The sequence below is a fragment of the Poromitra crassiceps genome (assembly GCF_964638095.1).
Source record: "Poromitra crassiceps genome assembly, chromosome: 27".
NCBI lineage: Eukaryota > Metazoa > Chordata > Actinopteri > Beryciformes > Melamphaidae > Poromitra > Poromitra crassiceps.
The window spans coordinates 1,201,629-1,220,474 of NC_139650.1; the positions used below are offsets into that span (position 1 = coordinate 1,201,629).

At 45.0% G+C, this 18,846-nt stretch overlaps 1 protein-coding gene across 1 annotated transcript in view; it reads right to left on the bottom strand.

Moving 5' to 3' along the window:
- LOC310799353 (zinc finger protein 385A-like) overlaps positions 1–18,287 on the bottom strand; it is a gene marked incomplete at both ends in the record, with an annotated part of 54,977 nt that extends 36,690 nt beyond the window's left edge. Inside the window, 2 exons of the mRNA XM_083661945.1 lie at positions 9,447–9,503; positions 18,212–18,287. Of these exons, the coding sequence (XP_083518071.1) occupies positions 9,447–9,503; positions 18,212–18,287 (133 nt within the window). The remainder of the gene's footprint in view (positions 1–9,446; positions 9,504–18,211) is intronic.
- Positions 18,288–18,846: the final 559 nt, after the last annotated feature.

Consider the following 18,846-nt stretch of genomic DNA (forward strand, 5'->3'; position numbering starts at 1 on the left):
TGCATCTGTGACTTAGCGACGGGAAGCTAATACAGCGTACAGAACACCACCACCTCGTCATGTTATTGGGATCGTGTGTCAGATAGAGTTTGAGCTTCTGCACTCGGCAGAGGGATTACACCAGCTCAAGCGCACGGAAAGATCGTAGGACGTTTCAAGCATGGATAAGACAAGCAAACAAGACAAGCAAACAAACAAAAATAAAGTCTTTAGTTATGCAATCAACACACACACACACACACACACACACACACACACACACACACACACACACACACACACGCACACACACACACACACACACTACAGGATAAGACTATAAGACATAGAGCAATTTTGATTGGATAATTTGCACATTAATGTTTTGATAAAATATAGGACATGCATCTTCTAGGTTCATTTTCCAACAATGTGTTAAGACATTGAACACGCTTGGAAAACATTGACGTAATTGAACTGGCTTATACTAGGTAGTACTCTCAATCTCAAGACTACTAAGTCAAGGCAAGCAAAGTCAATTTCGCTCATATTCAACTGGACACAAAAACTCACTTATCTGTGAGTGGACATTAAAGTCTGAGGGTGAGTGAATGACAAAAGGAAAGGAATGGCTGGCAAGGTGGGAGCTGAGGCCAGTCATGGACCACACCACACTGAAGGGACCTGGAGTCCTGAAGTTACATATTGAGGTGGGAGCTGAGGCCAGTCATGGACTACACTGAAGGGACCTGGAGTCCTGAAGTTACATATTGAGGTGGGAGCTGAGGCCAGTCATGGACTACACTGAAGGGACCTGGAGTCCTGAAGTTACATATTGAGGTGGGAGCTGAGGCCAGTCATGGACCACACCACACTGAAGGGACCTGGAGTCCTGAAGTTACATATTGAGGTGGGAGCTGAGGCCAGTCATGGACTACACTGAAGGGACCTGGAGTCCTGAAGTTACATATTGAGATGGGAGCTGAGGCCAGTCATGGACTACACTGAAGGGACCTGGAGTCCTGAAGTTACATATTGAGGATGGGAGCTGAGGCCAGTCATGGACCACACTGAAGGGACCTGGAGTCCTGAAGTTACATATTGAGGTGGGGGCTGAGGCCAGTCATGGACTACACTGAAGGGAGTCCTGAAGTTACATATTGAGGATGGGAGCTGAGGCCAGTCATGGACTACACTGAAGGGAGTCCTGAAGTTACATATTGAGGTGGGAGCTGAGGCCAGTCATGGACTACACTGAAGGGACCTGGAGTCCTGAAGTTACATATTGAGGTGGGAGATGAGGCCAGTCATGGACTACACTGAAGGGACCTGGAGTCATGAAGTTACATATTGAGGTGGGAGCTGAGGCCAGTCATGGACCACACTGAAGGGACCTGGAGTCCTGAAGTTACATATTGAGGTGGGAGCTGAGGCCAGTCATGGACTACACTGAAGGGACCTGGAGTCCTGAAGTTACATATTGAGGTGGGAGATGAGGCCAGTCATGGACTACACTGAAGGGACCTGGAGTCATGAAGTTACATATTGAGGTGGGAGCTGAGGCCAGTCATGGACTACACTGAAGGGACCTGGAGTCCTGAAGTTACATATTGAGGTGGGAGCTGAGGCCAGTCATGGACTACACTGAAGGGAGTCCTGAAGTTACATATTGAGGTGGGAGATGAGGCCAGTCATGGACTACACTGAAGGGACCTGGAGCCCTGAAGTTACATATTGAGGTGGGAGCTGAGGCCAGTCATGGACTACACTGAAGGGACCTGGAGTCCTGAAGTTACATATTGAGGTGGGAGCTGAGGCCAGTCATGGACTACACTGAAGGGACCTGGAGTCCTGAAGTTACATATTGAGGTGGGAGCTGAGGCCAGTCATGGACTACACTGAAGGGACCTGGAGTCCTGAAGTTACTGAGGTGGGAGCTGAGGCCAGTCATGGACTACACTGAAGGGACCTGGAGTCCTGAAGTTACATATTGAGGTGGGGGCTGAGGCCAGTCATGGACCACACTGAAGGGACCTGGAGTCCTGAAGTTACATATTGAGATGGGGGCTGAGGCCAGTCATGGACTACACTGAAGGGACCTGGAGTCATGAAGTTACATATTGAGATGGGAGCTGAGGCCAGTCATGGACTACACTGAAGGGACCTGGAGTCCTGAAGTTACATATTGAGGTGGGAGCTGAGGCCAGTCATGGACTACACTGAAGGGACCTGGAGTCATGAAGTTACATATTGAGATGGGAGCTGAGGCCAGTCATGGACTACACTGAAGGGACCTGGAGTCCTGAAGTTACATATTGAGGTGGGGGCTGAGGCCAGTCATGGACTACACTGAAGGGACCTGGAGTCCTGAAGTTACATATTGAGATGGGGGCTGAGGCCAGTCATGGACCACACTGAAGGGACCTGGAGTCCTGAAGTTACATATTGAGATGGGGGCTGAGGCCAGTCATGGACTACACTGAAGGCACCTGGAGTCCTGAAGTTACATATTGAGGTGGGAGCTGAGGCCAGTCATGGACTACACTGAAGGGACCTGGAGTCCTGAAGTTCCATATTGAGGTGGGAGCTGAGGCCAGTCATGGACTACACTTAAGGGACCTGGAGTCCTGAAGTTACATATTGAGGATGGGAGCTGAGGCCAGTCATGGACCACACTGAAGGGACCTGGAGTCCTGAAGTTAAATATTGAGGTGGGAGCTGAGGCCAGTCATGGACTACACTGAAGGGACCTGGAGTCCTGAAGTTACATATTGAGACAGTGTCTGATTTCCTGGTGGTCAGGGGAGCGAGTCTAAGGGGAGGCTCCATCTGCCTGAAGCTATTTGCTGTAAAATGAACGACATGGAGCCTTGCATCCTGTAAGCGGAGAATAGCCCACAGGACCAGGAAGTGAGTAAATCAGTGAGAAACTGAGATGAAAGGTCATGATGCAATGCACTCATGTTAGACTTTATAATCAATATGTGCATTTCCCAGGGGTCGGCACAGACAGAGGTAATGCGTCGGCTTGGCAAGGAGAACACTTCAACTGAAATCTGCCATTTTCTGCCTGTATGTTACTGTTGGCATAATTCATCTGAAAATTAGAACATGTGGGGATTTAACGGTTAAGAAGAGGTTTCAATAACAAACATTTCCTTGTTGTCTCTGTTGCCTCTTGTCTTGTCGAAACTCTCTTGCTCTGTGTGGGTTGAGTGTGTGTTTGTGTTATGTGGGTCTCCTGTGCTGTGTTCGATTGTAAACCTGTTATCGATGACTGTGGTCATAGTGGGATAGCCTACCTACACGAACACCTAAATAGATGAGGATCAAAAAGCTATGAAGATCTCATAAACACACAAGAACAACAACAGTGAGACTGTGGGAATCGTCCGACAGCTTTCCCCCCCCCACCCCCTGGACCTTAACTCATATTTCATCTCATTGACTGGGACACCATGCAGGTAATCATGAGCCTAATGAGCAAGTAAACAGATCACACATCTAAATTGGAGCGGGCAGCACCTGCAAAAAAAAGTGTGTGTGCTCAGAAGCTGATCATCTTCGACGGGAGTGTCATTATTGTCGTCGCCGATGAACCGGCCACAGATTAATCGGTCGCATCCACGAGAACCGAAACCGACAAAAGCAATTTGGAGATTATCTTACCCAGGATCATCCTGTAGCAGCCTTCCACTCTGAACTTCTCTATCCCTTCTCGCTCAAGTCTTCTCTTTCTCCTTCAACGATAAACGAGGACTCCAAATCTCAAGTGCCCACCTTCTGGCTCTCAAAACTCGGCAACGAGGAAGAAATGTCCAACATTACAACCTTCTACTTGGAATCTCTATATGGCTGTAGCTCCTCTCCTGCTCCTCTGTCCCCTTCAGATCCTTCTTCAGATCTTGACACAACGCTTGTGTTGTGTGTCTGCAGCCAGTTGTTGCTCGAGTAGAACCACAGCAGTCCTGACTGCAACAATCTACTGCAAAGACGCCTGTAATTTATTCACTGTTATATATTCACTCCGGTAGAGGGAACGCCAGAGAACACTGCTCAGACCCAGCCTCTCCTCACTGGAGAAACCTCTGCACCACAGCATGCCTATCAGCTACTGCCAGCCCCCCTCTCTCTCTCTCTCTCTCTCTCTCTCTCTCTCACTCTCTCTCTCTCTCTCATTTTTTGGGGTTGGGTATAACCTAAAGGCACCTTACATTCCCGTGCCCTGATTGGTGGGAGGCTCGGCCAATGAGAGCCTGCGGTGCAGAGCGTTTTCTCAGGGTGTTTGGATCAGGAGGCAGACGTAGACGGTGATAATGCTGCTGTCGACTCTGCTCTCCCCTTCTCTCCATCTCCCTCTCCCCTCCTGTCATTCCTCCAGCCTGTCATTGTAACTTTCTCTCTCTCTCTCGTCTCTCTCTTCTCTCTGCTTCACAGCAAGGGGGTCTTGTTTGCCTCTCTGTCATCACAATATCCTCAGCCTGTATGAGGCTCTGTATTTGTATTTCCATTCCCTACCTACCAATGTTCATATGGGATGTTGGGATGGGGACTTGGACTGGAGTCACACACACGTCACACAGTGACTTGAGACTTGACTTGAGACTCGTCCTCAAAAGACTTGACACTCAATTCGGACTTGTGATTTGTGACTCGTGAACAATTTTTTTTTTTTTGGGCGGGGGGGGGGGGGCATTAACATTAAGGAAATGTCTACTAATGTCATAATCAATGATGATATTGTATGCTAATAGATACAGGAGTGAGGATACGTACACACTTTGAATTCCTTAATCTCAGCTATGCAGGGTTCTAAGCAGACCAGATCACATCCACCAGATGATTGCTCATCCATAAGAGACTTGAGACTTGACTTGGACTCGAGCTCAAAGACTTGAGACTTTGCTTGTGACTTGTGACATCTGTGCTCCACACACAGAGCTGCAGTAGGCTATATATACTTTGAAAACGCAGAGCGAGTGTGTGTGTGTGTGTGTGTGTGTGTGTGTGTGTGTGTGTGTGTGTGTGTGAGAGAGCAGAACAAAAAGGACGCGGGCACAGAGATGGGATGGATACTGACAGGTTGAAAGACTGGATGAAGCAGTAGAGGCAGGGGAGGAGAGACTGACTGTGTGTGTGTGTGTGTGTGTGTGTGTGTGTGTGTGTGCGTGCGTGCGTGCGCGCGCGCGTGCGTGCGCGTGTGTGTGTAGGTGTGTGTGTGTGTGTAGGCGTGTGTGCGCGCGCGTGTGTGTAGGTGTGTGCGTGCGCGTGTGTAGGTGTGTGTGTGTGTGCGCGTGTGTGCGATGTACGTGCATGTGTGTGTGTGTGTGTGCGAGGCAGGGGAGGAGACACTGAGGTAAACTCAAACTGACTAGGGATGAAAGTGTGAGGTGAGGGGATGTGGAAGATGAGGTGCAGAGCAGCTGATAAAGGAGGCTGCTGACAGCAGGATGACAGGCCGAGTGCTGAGTGAGTCAAACAGCACACTCACTGCACACACCTTCCTATCAACATTGAACACAATCATGTATTCCACGGGGAACGCAGTATGAACGTGCATTCCAAAATTTGTTAAAGTCTGTTTCCTCCGTGTGTGTGTGTGTGTGTGTGTGTGTGTGTGTGTATGTGTGTGCATGTGTGTGTGTGAGTTTGTGTGTGTGTGTGTGTGTGTGTGCGCGTGTGCATGTGTGTGTGTGTGTGTGTGTGTCTGTGCGCGCGCGTGCATGTGTGCGTGTGCATGTGTGTGAGTTTGTGCGTATGTGTGCATGCGTGTGTGTGTGTGTGTGTGTGTGTGTGTGTGTGTGTATGTGTGTGTGTGTGTGCGCATGTGCATGTGCATGTGTGTGAGAGTTTGTGTGCGCCTCTGTGTGTGTGTGTGTGTGTGTGTGTGTGTGTGTGTGTGTGTGTGTAATATAAGGTTTCGTCATTAGCAGAGGCGAGCTGAATAATGCAGGTGGCTATTGTTGTGGCCAATGGGCCAGGTGCTAATGAGGCAGGTGCAGCATGACTTTAATGGATGTCACTGTGGGACAGTGAAACCGTAGTGCTGCTCTCAGGTGTCACACCATTCTCTGTGTGTGTGTGTGTGTGTGTGTGTGTGAGTGTGTGTGTGTGTGTGTGTGTGTGTGTGTGTGTGTGTGTGTGTGTGTGTGTGTGTGTGTGTGTGTGTGTGTGTGTGTGTGTGCGTGCGTGCGTGCGTGCGTGCGTGCGTACGTGCGTGCGGGGGGCGGGGTGATAAAAACGTCAAAATGTGAACTAATAATATATAACAACATATATAACACTTAGCATTGTGTGACAAGCATGTTGGTACTGTATCAGTTTACCTTTACCACTGTTTTTCCAGTAGACATGAAGAGTTTCAAACCAAAATGATTTTGAAAATAATTATATCCATTCTCTGCTGTGAAACTATACTCTATACGAGGGATCAGCCGAGCAGCATTTTGGTAAACAAACCGCGTCACTGGGTGGCAACTGGCAAACGGCAATGGAACCCTATGGTGACTCTAGCCGGCTGACCGTGTTTACAATTTAAAAACTGCAACAGTTCACACAACTTTAACACGACATGCATATATTATACATCAAACTCTTGAGCTAATTCTGCTCTCACTCAGAATGTAAAAATATAAGCGATGTGATGTATACTTTTTGAGGCACAACTCATACTAGTTAGCTGCTGCGGGGTTATGCATTTTTGGGTGGCAGTGACTGATTCGTCCTATAAAGCACATGGTTTAATAATAAAGTTCTGATTCGTCCTTTATTTACTTTTGCAGAGAGAATCATCTGTTTGAGATAATACTGAGAGGTGAAGTTCCTACATTCCTCATGTTATACAATATGAAGTTAAACAAAGAGCTATTTATGTCGCTTTTTTTGTCTTATGGCTCCATTTGTACCATTCTTTTATAGTTAGGATTATTCCTAATACTCATTTAGTATTTAAGGTTAGGATGGCAGGTTAGGGAAGCAATGTATAATATAAGGATACCAGTCTGTGACCCCTACCACCCTACCCTTGTCTTCAGTTGCCCCAGGAGGACATAGCTGTGTCGACAGCCTTGTTAAACTCTAATTTTAGCCATGATCGTTAACAGTGAGACCCGAGGAGCCCTGCCAACGTTGAATGAAGTCTTCATTTGATGTGTAACACCAATGCAACAGCCTAAAGGATGTCTCTAATCAGCCACTTACAGGTTGAAGTGGGCAGACAGACTGATGAAAGTACAACTCCACTTCACCCTCAACCCCTCTCATCCACCTCTCCGTCATACATATAGAAACACACTTAAAACAAGCATCACATAATCAAAGTGTGCTGTATAATTCCAGCAGAGAGAACCTCTTTAGAAACCCTGATGACTAATTACTTCTTCTTCTTTTTTTTTTAAACTTTGGATCTGTACGTTGTTGTCAGACACTTGTTCAGAGGTGAAGTTGGCAGAAGATGACTTCCAAACACCAGTGAAGGAGAAGCAGCCAACTGTACTGGGCTGTTAATCTCTCAGTGACACGCAATGTGTTTCCCCCCTGGTGGCAGTGCCAGAGCAGACTCCCGTTAGTAAACGGCTGTTTACTCTTAGGGGTTATAAGCAGAGAAGAGATTAAAATAGGTGTCTGAATGGAGACTGGCACTGACCTCACACTGTAAATAAATACACACTGGACTAAACATATCTGCCTCCGTCCAGTGGAAAAATAGAAAATCATCCGACTCCGTATCAACATGGTGTAGGAGGGGCCTCGTGGGCGCGATCTGGTACATCAACAACTCGTTGATACCCATTTACACCTGGTTTGTAAATGTGACCTGTATCTGGACAAGTTATCTGGATGTGATCTGGATAAGGAAAAATGCATGTTAATGCAAGATGTAAACGCATCGTGATCAGAACTTCCTGACCACATCTGTAGGTAGTCTGGATCACATTGTGTTCAGCTCTCTTACACCCCATTCACGTCCTGGTTTTTAAATGTGACCATTATCCAGATAACTAATCCAGATACAGGTTGCATTTTAAAACCAGGTGTAAATGGGCTCCAACTCTTTGAGACATCTTATTAATAGTTGCAGCTGCAGAGACATAAATAAATCTGTGATTACTGTCCACATAATAGGCCCAGTGGTTCTCAAACGTTTTCACATGAAGGACTGACACAAATTAGATCACAGAGCCCCATTTGATAAGATTTTGTCCCAGGGTTCCCGACCAAGATTTTAGCTTTTGTGACGACCCTCCCACTCTCCTGGCCCTGCCTTGCACGAGCCTTTTGATGGGGTCATTAGGCTGATTGGGTGCACCAGGCCAGGGCACTCATTGGGCTTAAGAAGACCTTCAGACTATTCAGTCTCTCTCCCTCCTCACTGATGCACCTTTGATGGTTGGAATTCTAGCAAAAATAAAACATTACCCTTTTTGCTGGGGACCCCCTGGAACCCCCCTCAAGGACCCCTGGGGGTCCCCGGACCCCACTTTGAGAAGCACCAGTATAGCCTACAAGCTGTAACACCGGTCTACATCCCTGACATCAGTCATCAAGCAAGTTTCCCTCTGTGGGTGATAAAAAGCTGTCTATTTGTAAATTAGGTGAACAAAAACCTAACTGCATGGGCTAAATAACAATCTGCATCAAAACAAACTGAATTTCATTACAAAATCTATTTCAAAACCATCAGAAAATTGGTACCAGGATCAGCAAATATCCAAATAAATCATGATTATAGGGGAGAAAAGGGGGGTATTCAAACATATTACAAAAAGTATACCAATGCCCTCACAAAGCCATCCGATTTTCATGGATTCCCTTACAAATGTCAGAAGTGAGATGAGTATTTCAAATGTACGTTGACATTGTAGTTTTACAGAAATGTAAAATGACTAGCCTACTCGCCCCCCTCTTTGTGGCTTGAGACTGGTTGTCTTATAAAGGACGCTGGATTCATACCAGCGTCCTGAGAAGGTCTAGGTCCTGTCGGGCTCTGCCTGAAACTGAGAACTCTACACTGGACAGTCATTTTAATCAACTTATTCTCCTCCACACTTCCTCATTCTTCTCTCCACTTCATCTCCCCCTTTCTTAACATCTAATCCCTCTATTACATTGTATTGTGGTTGAGAATGTCGGGTAGCCTATAGCCTTTCTGTTGAAGACAGAGCTCACCCTCTTTCTCTCTCATCCCTCACTCTCCCTCCCTTCATCATGGTGGTGAATGATGTATGTAAGGGTCAGAGAGGTCACGTCGGGTCTAAGTGCTGCCGGTATCCACTGGAGACCGCTCAGAGATTCGTCAAGGAGTGAAACCCTTCAGAGCCTGATGTCAAACTGCCCGCTGGCTCGCTTGATTTCTGCACTGAACATTGTGACGACGACTTGTACACCCCTCTTTGTGCGCCTTGTACTCTCTGAAAAGAAGAGTCTCAGAGCTGTGGGTGTTAAGACGTTCCTCGATATGTTCTTACCTGAGCCCCACATCGGCGGCCCGTCTTCTTCTTGAGGCTCAAACTGATCCAGAGAGCCTAAGTCCACAGCAGCGATTCCGGGGGTCAGGGGTCAGTGTTTCATCCAAAACCCACAGAGGTACCGTCCCCTTTGACGCAGCGATAGCAGTGGATAAAAGTAGCTCACGTTACTGCGAAGAGATTCCCTATCGCTCAGCTGCTTGAGCATAGATCCCACACCGGTCGGCTGGAGAGCGGGCAGAGAGAGAGGGAGAGTGCAGGCAGCCACATGCCCAGTGTGATCAAACAGCAGATACCTTGATGTTCAGCTTCTCTCTTTTGTCTCTGTCTCTGTCTCTGTCTCTGTCTCTGTCTCTGTCTCTGTCTCTGTCTCTCTTTCTCTTTCTCTTTCTCTTCTCTCTCTGCCTCTTCTCACCTCTCGCTGATTTCCCACCTCCTGGGAGAGAAGGCAACAAGTACACGAGATTCCAGAGGCTAATTCTGCTTCTTAAGACAGGCAACCCAATATGTGAGGACAACTGGTAGGAGGGGGAGACAGGGAGAGAGAGTGTGTGTGTGTGTGTGTGTGTGTGTGTGTGTGTGTGTGTGTGTGTGTGTGTGTGTGTGTGTGTGTGTGTGTGTGTGTGTGTGTGTGAAAAGGAGCGGGGACTGAGTTACGGATGGTGGATCAAAGGAAACAAGGAATGGGGTGTGTGTTGAGGGGGGGGGGGGGGGTCATTGAATCTTGAGAGACATCAAGGAGAGGAAGAAAAGGTTGGCATTCAGGGAGCAAAACAAAATATGGTTTGCAGATTTAAACAGATCTCTGACAGGCAGATATGTTGTTGTGTGTGCGTTTGTTTGATTTCTAAGTAAATTCACTCACAAACGGCTTTTCCCAGTGAGCTTTGGATGTGCAGGAGAGGAACAGCCTATGGTTCTGATAAAGCCTCATCCACACAGCCAGCACAAATACTATGGGTAAGAGTGGAGACTGGAAATTATTCATGGATGATCACATGGCTTTATTTTCACTTCGTCAAACATGGTGTCCCACAAGGATCAGTTCTTGGTCCGATATTTTTCTGTGTTAGCGCACATTTTCACTTTCATTGTTATGCCGACGATACAGAAATTTACCTTACTATCACAGCCATTGACTCCTGCAACCTTCTGAATCTTGAGGGAATACTCCCATACTCCATCACTGTAACATTTTCCCACCCATGTATTCCAACCTGCCGTCATCCACTTGACCAGGTACGTAAGGACCGCCGGTTGCATAAAACACCTTCAGTTAAGATTTTCCTTAAAGTCCGAGTTAAGGTTCCCATAAAATAAAATTGTTTGCACAAAACACCCTTAAGTTAAACATTTTAAGGAAACCTTAACTCGGACTAAAATCTTAACTCAAAGTGTTTTGTGCAACCGGCCCCAGGTGCCAGTACTTTTTTCAAACCCATCCCACAGGGGAAAGCAAATATCAGGTTAAGTTATACTAGTCCAGTAAGTGGCCATCTTGAAAAACCGGATCCATTGCCAGACTTAACACTCTCGGCCTTATCGGCTGTTAGTTGGGTCATTCATTATTGCGTTTAACTTGTCATTCAGTGAAGCGCCAGAAGAGATAGCTGGAAAAGCTGTGATGATGAAATTGAATGAGATCAGTGGGTGTGTGTTTTTTTTTAGATGAAGACACACTAACGAATGCTGATACAAATACAAACCTGATACTGAAGGACTCCTGTTTTCTATGTCGATTCCTCGCCACTTGCCAGTTAAGGTGTAAATTTAGATCGGATATCATAAATGTGCTTGCAAGTGTCATTTAAGAGAGGTAGGAGAGCGCCGGGTGGACGAGGAGGAGGGGAGGAGTGAGGTGAGATTGACGCATGGCGCAATGTCGAGCAAATGTCAGTCTAATTCTGATACGGTGGTGTCTTTGAAGAAGTCGTCTTGTTGTACGTTAGCCTACAAGACACTTGTACAGAACAGATGTGTGCTCAAGCACAGCCTAAAAGTAGGCTATATTAACAGTATAATGGTTATGAAGTTATTAGTAGGCTATATTAACAGTATAATGGTTATGAAATTATGAGTGTGTCCGGGTTCTTGTCATATCTGTGGGAATCAGATAGGGTGTTTTAATATAAGTGTTTAATGCTAGCAGTAAAAGCAGTAATGTCACTGTCCCTCAGGCTTGGCAGCACCCCAGGGCCCAGGGTGTCAGTTCTGCCTGTGTACATTCATATCCCAGCTTAATTCAAGGAAACACATTTGCCTTGAAACACACACGCACGCGCGCATGGACACACACACACACACACACACACACACACACACACACACACTTGCACGCACACGCGCATGGACACACACACACACACACACACACACACACACACACACACACACAGGCTCCACCACTTTTTGGCAACATGCCACATGGGGGTTAGGTTAAGGGACAGTGAGGAAGGGCACCAAACTGGACCAGTAAGCACATTTCATCATTGGGATAGAGTTACAGCCCCTCCCCCTCTCTCCACCCCTCTCTCTCCCTAAACTATTCTCTCTCTCTCTCTCTCTCTCTCTCTCCCCCCTCTCTTTCTCTCTCACTTCCGCCTCCCGTTCTCTCCCCCTCCCTCTCTGCAATAAACTTTTACAAGACCACTTGGCATTACCTATGCCAACTTAATGGAGGACATCTCATTCCCCTCTCTCTCTGATCTATATACGTCCCATTTCAGTTGAGCTTAGTTTATTCACACATTAAAAAGACATCGGACAGGGGAAAAAGAAGGGCATTTAGAGGGAAAAGGCCAATGGTGGGGGTGAGATAGAGAACCCAGCCAGGCGTACAGCAAAACCTCACCTATAGACACAACTAAATTCTGCTGACTCACAGTACAAGGAGAGTATTTCACAAAGCAAGCGCAAATACCTTGAAGGCCACAGCGGAGTGGTCTGGCCCTACAGCCTTATGGCACTTTAGGCAATATTTTGGGCGTACCTCAACAACACAGCTAACTGTTTTCAACGTGGGAAATGGTCCTAACCCTAACCCCCAAAAAACACTCAGATTCACCCAGCCACTTCCCCTACCCGCACCTCGAACCCGGACTCTTTATGACCTGCCTATCCCTATCTATGGCCCCTTCCACTAGCGCCACCCCCTTTCCTCACCACACCCCCCTACCCACCCTTCGAAATGCGACTCTCTAGGTCTAGGCCCTTCCTATCCCTATAGCTACAGGCCCTATTCCCTAGCTCCGCCCCTGTCACTATACTTCCATTCATGGAAATTGGAAACCATCATTAGGGTTTTGCTTGCACCTGTGTTTAACCTGCCTTTTAGACACAAAATGGCCCCCGTGAAAAGGGTATATTATTTTGCCGCATTTCATCCCCTCTCTCTCTCTCCCCAACTTTCCTATCTGCCTATGATCCTATCTAATAAAGCCCCTCCCCCCCAAAGAAAAAGGTATGTGTGCATAATATTTGCGTGTGTGTGCCAATGAGCTGTCCATAAATCAAGTGATTTCTTATAGATGTGCACAGGGCACGCCTTTATAGGTATAGGTATGGTAGGGAGGATGGTCTCCAGGCGATACCACGCTGTCCCTTCAAGGAGACGAAAAAAGGAAAAAGAAAGAAGTTATTATGTATGATAAGCTTTGTGCCTTTAGTTGTGAAACTAATTAAAGTTTGCCGACAATAGATTTCAGATTCAGTATGCTTGAAGTAGCCTACGACCCATCGGCATCAGATCCACTATAACTCATGAGAAATATCTGAATCCGTCATAATGAATCAGTAACATTTTATATTTAAATCCGGTGAGGCCTTTAAATCCCTAGGGTGCCAGCTGTGTTGTTTTTACTGTAGTCTTTTTTCGGCTCATCTTCACTAATACTCCTGGAGGGCACTGTACATGTTTGCTCTTCATTTTTCCACCTCAAGGACAGAAGCAGACCAGCCACTTCCCTCGTTCCTGTTAGCCGCCACATTCCAGTGTTGCCTTTGAAGATTTAATCAGGCAGATTTCCTTGATTAATCTTTCCTTCCACAGTAAATAGAGATTTTGACGATAGCTGGCTAGCTACAGTAGATGCTGCATGCAGATTTCTGATAGAGCAGAGAGTCCCCCGGTACCTTCATTAGCCTGATTATTCTGAACCAAATCAACCAGTTTACATGTAAATAGGTTACCTCTATTCCCACTCCATTCTCACTCTGCTGGCATGCAGTATTTAACAGTGCACCTGGTACATTCGGTTCAGTTCAGTGTAGCCTACCAGCATGTTGTAATCTGCGTGAAATTATTAACATTAATTGTGTATTCGTTGTACACCAACACAGCAGTGGGCTATAAGGTTTTTCAGCATAACTTATTTAGATGACTAAACCTAAATCCATATATAATGACCAACTCCCACAGTGGAAGGAACAGCTCCATGACACAGTATCTATCTGCAGATGACTCCAATCTTCAGTCACAGTGCACAATTTCAGCATGACTGACTAATGTTGCCACCTAGTGGCCAAATGCTACTTTCTCACCCAGATACAAGGTTTTACCGATGGGTTTTACTAGCCTCAGTAGCCTGGTATCCAGCCCATCATTTGGGCTGGTTGCCAGGCTGAGGTTTTACAGTATTTTAGCAAAACTCGCCACTTGGTGGCAGTGTTATTCTACTCTCCTCTCTATTAGATTTGTTTACGGTAAATACATTTACAAACAACAAGGCAGGTTGAATACTACATTACAAATCTTGATACAGAGTAGAGAAAACAATAAAATCAGAAAAAACAAAAATATTAAAATATACAAATTATGTTGCTCTCAGTGAGACTCCCCCTGTATAAATAAAGGTAAAAAAAAAGTACCATTTTAAATAATAAAAATCAACAATAGCGATAACAAATAAATTCAAATTATAAATAAAAAATGTCTAAGTCATATAGCCTACCTCAGGGATTTACAACCGAATGCATTTTGTTCAAGATAGCCCAATCACTTTTCATGACCTATTTTACAGTGTAGGCTATTGCTTATTACCTTAAGCTAAATTGAAACTAAGTGTTACAGAGATATTCTGGGTGCCTGTGTAGGCGCTGAGCAGTGTGTGATGCTTTGTGTTGCTGACTAAGCACGATAACAGGATTTGGATTGGACCCCAGGAAGAGTAGCTGTTGCCTTGTGTAATGGCTAACGGGGATCCTAATTAACTAAACTAAACTAAACAGTAGAATGTTCCGAAAAAGGTTGACTATCAGCATGGGCATGGGAATGAAGCCAGGGAAACTTCTCTCAAATGAAGATTTATTTCACAGAACTCAAAGAATTGCAGAAATGATGGGAGCATGGAGAAAAACACACACAGGCTGCTTTAAGTCTGGAACTTAGAAAACAAACAAATCTGTCAAATCTATGTTACGTACAGTAGGATATTCTCTGTTGAAACTAAAATTGACCTATAAACTAAAGGGTAAGATAAACTATTCTTACTATTCTCACTGCTGCCTAAGTGATGCCACCCCATGCAAAGGTGTGTGAATGGGAACGAGAGGGAGTGTGCACTTATTAAGGAGTGATCAGGGGAAGTCAATTAGGAAATTGAGGTTGCCAAAGTGTGAACACACACGAACCAATTAGTGAGGAGTAAAGCTGAGGAAAGTGACGTAAAAGAAGTGAGGTATGAAGAATAAGTATGGAAAAATAAAAGGGAAATAGAGCTCTTTACAAACGGCATGTTGTGTAGCTGAGGAGATGACACACTGCAGCAGCCTCCACTGCCCCTCTTCCCTCAGGATTAGTGAGTTAATGCATCGACTCAGACATGAGCTCTGATCAGCTGCTTAATACGCTTTAATCCCTAATAACAGCCATGCATGCATGCATGTGAGAGCACCCAGAGACACACATAGCCTACTGTAGGCTACATGCACACACACACACACACACACACACACACACGCACGCGCACACAAACACACACACACACACACACACACACACACACTCCATTTATTTTTGGACTATTGCTGATATTCTGATAATCCTCAAGTGGGAGACACATAATAAACAAAACAAAACCCCCTTTTTACATGTACCATCATGCCCTGCACTTACAGTCACCAGTATGTCCCCACATCCAGGTCACTGTCACTGTCAGAAAGGTCAAGCTCAACCTAATGTTAGCAGGACAAATGTTGAATTGTGTTTCAAGGAAATACCGGTGAATAAGTTATGAACGACAAACTTGATACCACGCAAACGCGCGTGCGCGCGCGCACACACACACACACACACACACACACACACACACACACACACACACACACACACACACACACACACACACACACACACACACACACACACACACACAGGCTTATAGTAATCCTTGTGAAAACAAAGCAATATATTTCTCCCCAGCCATGGCGAGTCGAGCATGGGCCGTCCATCAGCATGTTTATCAGGATTATGAACGTTTCATCCAGAATTTATCCTCGAACATTGCCTAATACTTATCCAATGCTCGCTATGATAGACAGAAAGTTGACGTAAACATTATGTAGAAACACACAGCAAGGACAAGTTGGCCAAGAAGGTGATCAAGCAACTAGCCACCAAGACTGGTTCAGACCATTCCCATTCCCACCAATGAGCCGTGACCCTAGTGACCTTGTGACCCATGCTAACTGACCTCTCAGTGGGTGGCCCTCACTCAGACCAGTGTGGAGCGTGGACCAACCCAAATAATGCTCGACTTTTGGACCACAGCTCCCCATTGTCTTCTCCATAGTTTGCATATATTTTCAGCCTGATTTTTTTTTTTACTCATTCAGTTGTTATAATAGTGTTATCCCATTTGTGTTTCAAGTTCTTTCCCTGGTCTGTTATGTCTGCGTTTCTTGCTGATCCATCTATCACACTCTTTCCTGACTCCATTTCTCCATTTCAGCCTCTCTTCAAATGGACAGAGGGTCAGAAAGGTCAGAGCGAACCCACCCCACTCCCACAGCCCGTTTTCTGCTTTTTTAACCCCCCACTCCAACTACCATCAATCCCCACGGAGGTATTGTTCATACATCTTTATCTATGGATGTGCCTGCATGCAGTGGGTTTCTATCTCACCTGCACATGTTTTTTTATTTTATTTCTTTGTATACATTTTATTTTCTGTTTAACCTGTTTGTTTTTAAAATGTGCAAATAAACAAACAAACAAAGTGTTGTAGTCAAGTCACTATCTTGAGTCCAAGTCGAGTCCCGAGTCTAGTGTTCGAGCCCAAGTCCAAGTCCGAGTCACCAAAGAGTCAGAGTCAAGTCGTCATTACCCGAGTCAAAGTCCGAGTTTTAAATCCAGAGTTACTGAACATGCGCGTGAATCCACATTTAGGTGGAACACTTTGTGCCTGGTTGCAGCTTGAATAATGTCACGGTATTAAAGGGATAGTTCAACATTTTTTAAAGTCTAGCTCTATTTGCTACTTACCAATGATGATGTTGATTGGTAGAGTTCTTTCTCAGCACAACTCATCCTCTTCCTCATAGTAGCTCTAGAAAGTTGGCGGGAAATGAATGGAAGGTCAGATTAAAAATCTCTTTTTCAAGAGAGACCTGTTTTTTTTAACCTAAATAATCTCACATACGAGGCGGGTCCCTGATTGGCTAGAGCACTTTGTAATTTCTGAAAACACCCTACCAGGGGTGGAGGCCAGACGGTCTGGTAGAACGAAATGAAATGTGAGTTCATGTGACCGGCTGGTTTACCAGGCTAAAATTATTATGGCCTATTACAAAAGACTCGACTCAACTGCAACACTGCCTGCATGTGTATAGTGAGGGTCATAAAGGTGTATACAGTAGGTGTGTCATGTCATGTTGCAGTCTGAGTGACTGTCAGGCCAGGATTATGCCATCCTAGTGTCAGTGAAGCAAGTCTCTGCACCCTGTGGCCATGCCACCATGTTCATCACACAAATCTTTATCCTGCAATCCTGCCTTCATCCACTGTTTCATTAAGAGACGGCCAAAGGATTAGTGCAGCTAAACCTTTAGATCCAGAGAGAAAAACCAGAGAGGAAGTACTGAGTAAACGCATGGTGCTAGAGACTGTTCTCTATGCCAATGAGTCTATGGTGATGTAGCCTACTGCATGAGGTGAAAGATCAATTATAAAGTATCATACATCCCATGTCTCTCTACCTTTTATTCGGGTTCAGGGCACATTTAGTCTATTGAATCTGTCAAGAGCTATCTATCTATCTATCTATCTATCTATCTATCTATCTATCTATCTATCTATCAGTGGTTCTCAACCTTTTTACACCAAGTACCACCTGAGAAAGTAGTTGGCTCTCCAAGTACCACCATATGACCGACGTTCAAATACAGTCTATTCAGCTGCACAGTTTACGCAGGAGGCATATTTATTCCTAATAACATTATTATTGTTAACTTTTGTCAGCCACAGCCACAATGTACAAAGGGGTAGCACTAGAACTAGCAAACTCTTCCACACAATTCTCATACAATGCACCTCAGTAAACGAGAACATAACCGTATCATTCTCCCACAGCAAGTGGGCAGCTGAATCCTATGTAACTGGAGTTGTATTTGCGTCGTTTGTTTGTGGATTCCCCACTTGCGCTGCTGACGGAGCCACTAGCAGCATAGTGGCAATCGGTTCAGCGCTGCTAACGCCATTAGCGTTATCACTGGAAGGCATGTGGCTGCAAACCGCTCTTGCGCTTCTGGCTTGTGCTCGTTTCACTGACCTGTCCTCCTCTTCGCTTGTTGAACTTCATTGCTGTACGTCTCTTTCCAGTTCGTTTTCAGCCAGTTTTGCAACATGCCTGCTTTCTTGTAATCAATAGCTTCTTGCTTGTAACGTTAGCAGCTAATTGTGTACGCGCAACAGGTAGTTGTGTCCGTCAGAAACAATTTTTTATTTTGTTCCTAAATCTAAAAAACAACAATGTGGAAGTTATTTTAAACCCCATTTAAATTCTCAAGCTTATTTTCATTAATAGTAGCCTAGTATTTTGATAGTATTACTGTAGGCGACATGTTTTAAAGTTGGGTTTATTTCACATAAAAAACATTGAGATTCCAGGGATCCCTCCCAAGTACCACCAGCAGGGGGCGCAAGTACCACCGGTGGTACGCGTACCATAGGTTGAGAATGACATCTATTTATCTTTCTATCTATCTATCTATCTATCTATATCTATATATATCTATATATCTCTATATATATATATATATATATATATATATATATATATATATATATATATATATATATATATATATATATAGTGCCAATATATATATATATATATATATAGTGCCAATATATATATATATATATATATATATATATATATATATATATATATATATATATATA